The 10,795-nt window shown below is 51.1% G+C and overlaps 1 protein-coding gene across 1 annotated transcript; it reads right to left on the minus strand.

Moving 5' to 3' along the window:
- Positions 1-880: 880 nt before the first annotated feature.
- NCS54_01512900 (Hypothetical protein) lies at positions 881-4,267 on the minus strand (the record flags this gene model as incomplete). The annotated part of the gene is made up of 2 exons (XM_053160235.1): positions 881-3,189; positions 3,244-4,267. 2 exons carry the CDS (start codon positions 4,265-4,267, stop codon positions 881-883), a joined length of 3,333 nt encoding a protein of 1,110 aa, XP_053016210.1.
- Positions 4,268-10,795: the final 6,528 nt, after the last annotated feature.

The raw sequence follows: 10,795 nt of genomic DNA on the forward strand, positions 1-10,795 counted from the left end.
TATCTCTATAATTACCGCAAGCAAGAAAATATAGACTGGCATGGCAATCTCGAATAAATGGCTAGATATTAGAAAAATCTAGGAGTGCCAGATTCGATTAGCCCTATACTGCCACACCTCCTTCGCAAGGCTAGCGCTGACTAAAAAGCAAAGGTCAGATCATCAATCATCAGATGCCAGGCTGTTTGCCCCCGCAAGACGACATGTGAGCGAACTATTGGCGCCACAAGGCTATGATTGGCCGGAGGCTGCCGTCCAGGCTTGTCAGACAATTGGCTCCACAGGGATCATTGATGGCACCAGTCAATTGATGAGAATTATCTAAAGAACAAAAGAAATTGAACAGCCATGTGTTCGGGCAGAGCTATTTAAGCTCATATCGTTAGGATTGGAATCCTTAATGCGACAAGTTGGATGTGAAACCAGATATACAACCCCAAAGTACAGGCCGCGTTTCATATCCAGTCGCACAAACCTAGTGGTGATACGCGACATAATTCTCACTAATTTACTGATGTTATTCTCTGATCTCTGTGGAGCTAATTGTCTGACGCTCCTCAATGGCCCAGATAATGTTGACGGGCCGGCCCTCTCCCCTCCGCTGTCTGTGGCCGTGATGAGTTCATATCGTTTAAGCTGACGTGGTTAATGCGAGTGTCGAGGTGGAAACGAAGAGTCATTAATTAACAAATGTACGAAAATCACGCATCATGATTTGAAGCCACGCGCCAACCTTCATCACCCAACCCAGCTATAATCCGATCATCCCGCAAATGATGTTCCCCTAAAAAATAACTTAGAAGAATAGGGTGGTTTTCATATCTTCTCGCATATTCCCACCACATGCTGCAGCAGTCTAATTGCGTCCTGCATCTATCCATTAGCTTGCGTATTGTGCTATGAGCGCTTGGTATTCTGCTGTGAGCGCTTGGTATGCTTCTGAGAGCGTTTGGTATGCTGCTGTGAGCGCTTGCTGTGATACTAGTCGATCAGGGCGGTCCTCCGCCAATGTCTTCTCCCGTACTGCTACCACATGCTCCAGCAGCTCAACTGCCTCCTTGCCCTGCCTGTTGGCTTGGTATGATGCTGCGAGCTCGTACTCCGACGCCAGACGATCGGGGTGGTCCTCCGCTAATATCTTCTGCCGTATCGCCACCACATGTTGCAGCAGTCCAATTGCCTCTTTCACCTGTCTGTTAGCTTGGTATGTAACCGCGAGTTCGTGCTCTGACGCCAGTCTAAAAGGGTGGTCCTCGGCCAATATCTTTCCCCATATCTGCACCACATACTCCAGTTGTCTAATTGCTTCGTTCACCTTTCCATTAGCTCGGTATGCTACCGCAAGCGCTTGTAGTGACGTCAGTCGATCAGGGTGGTCCTCTGCCAATGTCTTCCCCCGTATTGTCACCACATGCTCCAGTAGTTCAATTGCCTCTTTTACCTGCCCATTGGCTAGGTATGCTCCTGAGAGCTCGTGCTGTGATGCCAGTCGGGAAGGGTTGTCCTCCGCTACAGTCTTTTCCCGTATCCTCACCACATGTTGCAGCAGTCCAATTGCCTCTTTCACCTGTCTGTTGGCTTTGTAGGCTCTCGCGAGGGTATGCTCTGACGCCAGTCGATGAGTGTGATCCTCCGCTACAGTCTTTTCCCGTATCCTCACCACATGTTGCAGCAGTCCAATTGCCTCTTTCACCTGACCGTTGGCTTGGTATGCTTCTGCGAGGTTGTTCTGTGATGCTAGTCGATCAGGGTAGTCGTCCGCTACTGTCGTTTCCCAAATCCCCACCACATACTCGAGCATTCCAATTGCCTCTTTCACCTGTCCATTGATATAGTATGCTGCTGCGAGGTCTTGCTGTGACACAAGTCGTGAAGGGTGGTCCTCCGCTAACGTCTTCTCCCGTATCGCCGCCACGTACTCTAGTAACCTAACTGCCTCTTGCGTCCGTCCATCTGCAAGCAAACATCGACCCACCCAGAACCCTAACTGACAACCCTCTTCATCAGCTCCCCGCCTCGTTCCGAGAATTCTGAGAGCGTGTGGAAGATATTGCCGCCACAGCTCGCGATTCTCCCATTCGTCAGACGGAAATACTGTTTGTAGATGCGCTAGCGCATTATGCTGCGTTCGACCCGGAATCTCTTGATCTTCAGCCCATATCCGCGTCGCCAAGTGTACTAAGCTATGCATGTCGAATATCTGCTCGTCCTCTCGTTGGTTCAAGAACCCATATCCAAGTAGAGTACCGATGGCTTGCGTCATTTGTTGTTCCGTCTCCAGCCGAGGGAGAAGCGACCGAGGAATAGCTTTTGGCTCGACACAGGCCATAAATGAGAGCAGACTTGCCGCAGTTGTGGCTGCTTTGCGGATCTGGTTGAATGATATGATCCACGTGGTGGCTACAGCACCCTGAGAGCTGTAATAATGCGTTCTATCACGAAATCTGCTGCTCAACAGCTCGATCATGTCCTGGTCGGTATTTCCGAATAGTCGGAGATATTCCGCAATGGACACCTGGTTCATGTTTATATAGGCCGCCGCCTGCGCAATTGCTAAAGGAAGATTGGTAAGCTTTTCCAGAAGCTCGGCCACAAACCCTTCGTTTTGTAGCTGCTCCTTGTGGATCAAAGACTTCTCAAGAAAATTCGTGGCCTCCTCCTGGCTCATCTCCGGTAGCCTAATCACCGCACTTCCCGCAGCAGTAACGGCCACTTCCTGAGACCTCGTTGTAAAGAGGATCCGCCCAGCGTCACTTTGCGGAAGAAAGTTAAGAATCCCGCCTGGCTGATGTCGCGACCCCTCGAGGACAAGCATTTCATCAGCGTTGTCAACAATGAGAAGCCAGCTTCCGGCAGCTTCCGAGCTGAGATGCTGTTGCACTAAGACTTTCGCATCTTGCTTTTCATTCCAACGGATACCAAGCTTTTTGACAAGCTCGGTACACGCCTGCTCGAAGCCGGCCATGCTGAAAGCGGGCATCCACAAAACGGAATATTCTGGTTTATTGTCCTTCACCCAATGCGCCAAGTGCAGGGCCACTTGAGTCTTGCCTATACCACCCAACCCGACGAGCGCGACTTGCTGGTCGCCGGCCTCTGTAAGGAGCATGCCTTTCAGGTGCTCGATTGTATTTGTACGTCCTACAAAGTGTTTGTTTTTAGTAAAAGGAATGTAGTGGACGCTATGGCCTTCCAGAATGTTAGCTGCAGAATTCTTCTTGAGCATGCTCTCCTTCTACTCACGCCCTATTCTACCAGATTCTTCCGCTGCCGCACCCGCAGGAAAGGAGGGCACCCAGTAGGTTAAAAATGCCTTCATGCAGGCTGCTGCCGTAGCCGCAGCGTAGCGCTGCCACACCTTGCTCTTGTGGCTGTCGGCGTAGTCGCATGCGCCCTTTATCACCACGCACGGAAAGCTATCCCAAACGCCAGCGCCCTCCATTTCGAAGGCGACTACGCCTTCTGCGGCAGCGATATTGTCGCGCTCTTCGCCACACTTCATAACTGAGTTACCGGACGCGATGAGACCGAACTGAACAGTAGGTTCAGGGTTGCCCTGTGTGGTTTCGAGACGTCGGCGCGGCACCAACTTGCCGTTGCAGCCGAGTTGCTCGCACGACTGCTTGTCCCCCATATGTCGAAAAGTTGCCTCAAAGAGACTGTCCTTCGCCGTGCCCGGGTACTCGGCGCCTAGCAGTGGTTCGAGCCGGAGGATATCGAGGTAGCTGGCCATCATACTGCCGAGCAGCTTGCGGTTCCGGAGTCCTTTCAGTTTCGCCAATACCCCTCTTATCTCGGCATTTGGCCTCCCCAACGAGTCCAGCAGCGTGTCTTTGCGCACAAAACGATTTGGCAGTCGTCGTCCAAGATCATACTGGATGACGCCATCACTGACGATGACGTCGCCAAGCACGATCTCCTCGCCATTAGGGCCGAATGGAACAACGCCACAAACGCCTACCACGAGGGCAAGCTTGATGTTTGGGAAACTCGCCCGACAGTTGGCGGCCACTGCCGCGGCGTTGGCGGTCCCCATTCCCGGCATATGCGCAAGGACAACGTTATGGCGGCCGATCGCGCCAGTGGAGTAGGCGTTGGGGTCACCTGGCGCTTTGTCGAAAGGCGGACCGCCATCATCGTCCCAGTGGATGTCAAAGAGAGCATCGACAGCGTCGGCCTCGAGGGGAAGGGCGCATACTATGGCTATCTCAAAGCCACGACGCGTGGTTGGACGTGGTGGCTGGGGCTCCGCAATACGTGTGGTCATTCTGGGAGAGAAGGATTTTGCGGTTGTCGATGAAGATATGGATGAGTTTCTGTATTGCCTGCCGTCGTAATAACGTTGAGTCGGATACAATATGAGATGAGGCTGATAACAGTAGCCGTATGAATGGACAGTTTGGAAAAGGAAAAGCTTATATTCGATGGGTTTTAGCGGCCCAAACCAACCGGTGTCGCTAAGAACTGGTCCTGGGCAAACTGAGATCTTGCAAGGGCTGTAACTCCGCGTGTTATGGAGCCGAACAAGTTTAATAAGCCTCTACCTTGTGCGGGGTTGAGGCTCAAGTAGTCGGAATGGACGTCATGCGGCAGCTCAGGCACTGCCTGACCTCAACAAGCAGAAAGTTGTCTAACTATATTAGTTCTAGTCCATAAAAACGCGTGGACCAGAACTCGAAGATCACGTGACTGATCATTCCACATTCAAGGTCAAGGACAGGGTGTCAACGCCTCCGGCGAAGAAAAACACCATCACCAGCGTCTCGCTGGGCCAGCTGGTTGAGAATTCGGATGAAGCCTTCTTCCTTGACAATGAATTTTTACGATATCTGCACAGGAACCTTGAAGCTCTCTAGCCCTGCCTACGGCGATTGCCGGCCCAAGTACTCCTTAACTGGATCCTCTGGACCCGCCAGCTTCTAACGAGGTTGGGCGATGATACGAACGTGCTGCTGTGACGAGTCCGAACGAGTCGGGATCTCACTCTCGGGCACGTCGTCTGGGCACCGTCTTTAAGGCTTCCAACCGGTGCCTGTGGGTGCCGACAGAAGGCGTTGAGGCTGTGCCCCCCTTCACAGACCCGACTACGGATAGCCGAGAAGTGATTAGCTTTGTTTCCCCCGCACGGGGGAAATTAAGCTTTGCTTTGCTTTCTCAGCGTAGCACAGCCTAAACCAGCAATCCGATAAATGCCTCTCCCTAACCGGATCAATGATCGGTTTAGGGTGTCGGATTTCGCTTGTGTTTGGGAGGGCTCAGCCAATAAGATGACGCTTAGGACGAACAGTACCGTTGTCGATTGCCACCTTGCCAGCAATAAGGCCTACGATCGCACGGAGGCCCTGGATATCTCAAGAAGGTGTAAACATCCCTCCAAGCATCTGTTCTACCACACACTACTTGCTCCGCATCGAGCCGAGCGTTCCTCTCTGCAAGCTGAGTGGCAGTTGCTCCCCGTCCAGCGGTGCGGGCCGTCATGTCACACTCTACGTAATTAAATGAGATGTCGATCCTTGGTGTCTTGTCGATGCGGAGAAGGTGGCTCCATGCTTGAAGTTGCCTCCCCACGATCGGCCAATCAACTTGTAATTCTTCGAAGCGCTTGGTTATCTCCTTGCTTGCGCGGGGACTGACAGAGCGTACTCGTCCCACTGCTAAGGTACTATCTGAGGCTCTGGTAAATTATATGATATCAGGTTAATGTCTGGTTAATGTCTTATTCTCTCTTTAGTGAGCAGAATAATAGATTAACCGTAATTGGTCTAGATCCCTGTCCAGGACGGAGTAGAGGAGGAGGATGTTCGTGCTCCCAACTGTACAGGTGACAAGTTGGTGGCTATGTGGGCGAGGGGACATGACGTATTAGTCGCTGCCTGTGGCCTGGCTACACTAGAAACGGCGTGGCTGGAGTGCGATATCATTGTGACAGACTTTTATTGGACAGATATGCAAGCCATGAGGAAGCACATGTTGGTGTATAACCATCTGTATGGACCGCTGAAGCAGAGCTAGAGGAGGCAGTGCTACGCCCGACCGTAATGCCGAGTTGGCTTTGGCACTTTGAGGCGAGCATCGTAGCATGAGGCAGCTGCCAGTAGGAGATATAAAAGTGGCGGATGCGTCCCCCCCCGAGAGACTATCATGCAGGAAATTAAACATAAGTCTTCAATCCTCAAAGCGCCTTCGCACATCGAAACACTCGGGTGAAGCCGAGGCCTGGCATCGTTCTATATACCCAGCGGCACATCCCTGAATCAACCTATCTAGCCCCGCACATGTGTGTTGCCCCCCCCTTTTTTTTTTTTTGTCAGGCTTAGATACAGACAGCAAGCTGATAGTGGATCTGTACAGCTAGGTACTATGAAACTTTTGGTGCTCCTCGGTTCCTCGCTGCCACTGGCTAGTGCTGGGCTCTGGGGTGTTATCGGCGCAGCAGGGGGCTGTACCGCTTTGTGCACTGCAGCCTGGGCCACCTGTCACGGAGCAGGCCACACAGCCCTCACCACCATCAGCTTTGGCCTCGGCGCCGTTCCGGTTACGCTTGCCTGCCACGGCATTTTCTCTAGTTGCGAGACCATGTGCCTGGGTAACACGGTTCCCACCGCCGCAGGGACTCCTTTTTGAATTATATCTTTTACAGAGCTCATGGTAGGTCTTATCGCGGTAGTCATGGAGGCAATAGTCAGTAGAAGGAAGTCAGTCGCGATAGGCTGGCGGCGGGGTACTTGTCAAGCTCCAGAGACCTTCACTTACTATTGGAGGAAACTTGTCAAGATCAGGTTGTTGGAATGAAGCCAAAATTAGGCAAGGATCACGATGAACGCGAATGACCTCAACTTGCATCAGGCAGCAGCCTGCTGCCTATGAGAACAACAGATTGGACACGAGTATAAGAGACCAACCTTCGTCGCTCCTTAGATATGGGGGGAGCAATATAATCTACACTGATCTTTTATTTTCAATGTCTGCATTCATGTATCAGTCCTAGGTTGACAGTACTCGAGAGGCGAAGGACGATGCTTACTCAATAATAGGGCGTCTCTCTTTCGGCGACGAATTCTAGGCCTCGAATGATCGGTCAGCGGCCCTTGGGAGACTCGATGGCTCTCGGGTGTCTCAGGCGTCGCGTCAAGCTTCCAAAACCGTGATCACGACAAGGTCATGCCAAAGGAGTAGGGTTGCAGCAAGGAACTAGTTGCGTAGAGGCCCGGAGAGGGCTTGATCGTTTCTCGCGAAGGACTCGGGAGAGACCTCGTTGCTAGGTTGAAGTCTGCCGATGCTGATGGTGGAAACAGACACGTTGAGAAGGAATAGATGGCTCAATGGCTTTGATGGTTTTTTCGGTTGATGCTGGAGAATTGCGCTTACCGGCGTCTACCCAGAGGCTTTTATACAATATGATCGGCAGAAGACTGATTTTTTCCAGAAGTTTTCTGAGCATTGATCTGGGGTGATCCTCGAAGAGCGTCCCTGACTTCCGTCTTCTTCGGGTCGAAAGACACGCCGTTTGCCGCGCCCCAGCGCTCTATCTCGTCAAAGGAACTGGATGCCATAGCGGTGGTTTCGTCTACTGCATCGCCTATAGACAGGATAGCTGTGTCGTCTGCGTAGCCGAAGCGACCCTGGGGTTACCCAATCGGTAGGTGGGCTCTATGTAGAGCAGAAATATGATTGGTGTCAGACAATTGGCTCCACAGGGATCATTGATGGCACTAGTCAATTGATGAGAATTATCTAAGGAGCAAGAACTCAATGGCAAGACGCGTTGAGTCGTGCAGCTCTTTATACACAAATGAAAGTGTTGCCTGTTTAGGCAGTAGCAGCTGCCCTGCGGGCAGCTGCACTAGTGGGGCCAGGGCTTGATATGCGACATTCTCATCAATTGACGGGTGCCACCAATGATCCCTGCGGAACCACTTGTCTGACACGGTGTAAATGGTATCACGTTCTGTATCACATGATACTTTTTTTTTAACCCCTGAATTGGAGGCAAATTGATTTTAATCTCTTTTGCGCTACGTCTTATATTTAGACCCGACTCATACTACCAATTGACCGATAATACCGTTATTCCTCACGGTCTTAGCCGTTTGGGAAGAACTCCGTTATCTATTTCCGACTACCGTAGAAACTCGAGAAATTGACGGGCTTGGCAAAGTGGAACAGGCCCGCCAACCCCGCCCGCTATACCCTCAAGGGTTAAAGCTGATGAGGCTCATCGGGATGCCGATATCAGAATAATGCCTCATCCGGGGTGTCAATTTCCACTGTTTTTTGACGATTGAAACGGTCTAACATATCTTCAGGTTGCAAGGATGGTGTTGAGCCCAAAAGATCCGAATATACAGGCGACACCAAAGCCCAAGCGAGGTCCAAAGCCCAAGCCGCCTTCTCAGCGGAAATCGAAGCCGTTTTCGCCCCTCAAGCGCAAAGAAGAAACGCACTCTCGTGATAAGAAGGTGCGAGTGTTGCTTTTTCTCCTCAACCACCGCATCTACGATCCAAATCCAAACACCTGGGGCTCTCAACGCGTTTAATTTGCCGATGGATATCGTCAACCTTACATTTCTGAGGCGGCAAAGTGGTTCTTAGTCAGCGAAAATACGGTCCAAAAGTGGTGGCAGCAGCGGGATAAGATCCTCGGCGTTGTTCCCAAGGAGACTGCTTGGAGGCCGCAGTGGCCGGAGCTTGAAGATGAGTTATTTAGGCGCTTCGTTCAATAAAGATCAGAGAAGAAAATCATTATGGTCTCTTGGTTCCGTATAACGGCCAAATCCCTCTTTGGAGAGCTCTATCCAGAACACGAGCAGCTTTTCGGTTTCTCTAATGGATGGTTCCTGAACTTCAAGAAAAGGCACCGCATCGTTAAACGCCGTATCACCAACCAAGCTCAGAAGACCCCTGAGGAATATCGTGCTATTGTCAATAGCTTCTTACGTTTCCTACGCCGGAACACGCAAAGAAGAACGTCGCTACCGCCGGAAGAGCCTCCTAAGTTCCCCTACCGGCCGTATGAGAAGATCTCTGATATCCTTGACTCCCCACAACGCCGCTTTTATAATAATTGCATCCTCAACGTCGATGAGACTCTAATACCATTTGAATATCTTGATGGGTCAACATATGCGTTATCGGGCGAGAAGACAGTGTCGGGCAAGACCGGCAAAAGTGGTTGGAGCAAGAGGAAAGGCACCCTTATTCTCCTAATCTCCGCTGATGGATTTGGCCGGTTAAAGCCAAAGCTTATCTTCGAAGGAGCTGAGCCACTAAAGGGAAAGATTCTACAGAGAGAGGGGCATCTTTATCATCTAGGAGTCACAGTTGAATTCAACCCAATAGCCTATAATAATGAGAAGCTGTTCCTGAAGTGGCTAAACGAGGAGGTTATCCCCTGCAAAAGGCTATATAGGGAATTTATGCTTGTTTTAGATGTGGCTAGCTTTCATAAGACTGATAACGTCACGATGCTACTAGGCTAGTCAAAGATTCTCCCGGCTATGATCCCTCCCGGCTATACGAGTCTTCTTTAGCCTCTCGACGTATCTATTAACAAGCCATTTAAGCAGTGGTTACAGCAATTTGCAGATGAATGGATAGCTGAGAGAGATAACGACCCGGTCCGCAGTTCTAAACCGTGGACTCCCACTGGAGGGCACACGCCTCGCAAAAGTAGTGGCCACATTGGGTAACCACAGGTTGCTTGTAAGGCCCTTCGCAGATATTGCAGAGAACCGGAATGCTGTTCAGAACTGTTTCGTCATCCTCACGGGCGCTATCTTGACGGAGTTGATCCTTGGTGGCGCCGGCCCCAACGGTGCCGCCAGCGTCTTTCTCCTTTTTCGTGCCTATCTCCCATTCCCTATCCAGCTGCCAGCCTTGTTTCATGTCGCTTCGATCATGAAGGAATACGCAAGAGTCGCCAAAGCCACACCAGTCAGTCTTTTTGTAGTCTTTGCACACGTCGCGCGCGAAGTCTGTGGTGGTGATGATGCGCACGTTGGAGGCGGCACGAGTTGGCCCCTTTGTCGTGGGCTGATCATACCAGTCCTTTCGCTTCGTTGCATCGTTTGTATTTGATAGTGGTATGTCACGATTTGCTCGGAAGGCCGTAGGGCCGTGACTTTCGCTCCTGGCCTTGGCATTTGCAGCTGAGTCGGAGACTAAACCCTTCCTCGCGCGCTTGACTCGGGGGACCTCTGAAGGATTGTCCTCTCCGCTGGAAGAAGAGGAATCATCCGAGCTTTTAGAAGTTGGTGATATTTCTGAGCTTGCCGGCCGCTATTTCAAGTTCTCCTTTGGTCGTCGTCCTCTCTGTTTGAAGATAATGGGTGCAGTCGCTGTGGTTTTGACGATGCTTGGACTGGCTTCTGAAGCCATAGCCATTTCTGTGGAGGGTACCTCGACCATAGAGGTGATTTTTGCGGCCAAGACCAGCAAGAGTTTTGTGGTATGGTGACACCTGGGCAGATGGTGACTGATGAGTTGAGCGTTTCACGTTGGGACAACAACACTCTGTCAGTGGCGCCCCCCTTCCGAGATGATTTTCCAGTCCGCCTCACCTACTCCGCATTGTTGATACTTGTCCAACCTTGCTGTCTTTATATATTCCTAAAACCAAAGTGAATTAGGCAGAAGAGGTAAAAATGCAATCACTTCTCCTTTATGCTAATTATTCCACTACTGGGCCACACCGATGCAGCTGTGTTAAGTTCATATCCTACCCAGCCTTATATTCTCCCACTTCATCGATCCTAGCCGCTCATCGGAGCATGCTAGCTAACAAGCTAGCACTGGA

This window comes from Fusarium falciforme, chromosome 14 (genome assembly GCF_026873545.1).
Source record: "Fusarium falciforme chromosome 14, complete sequence".
In the NCBI taxonomy this organism is placed as follows: domain Eukaryota; kingdom Fungi; phylum Ascomycota; class Sordariomycetes; order Hypocreales; family Nectriaceae; genus Fusarium; species Fusarium falciforme.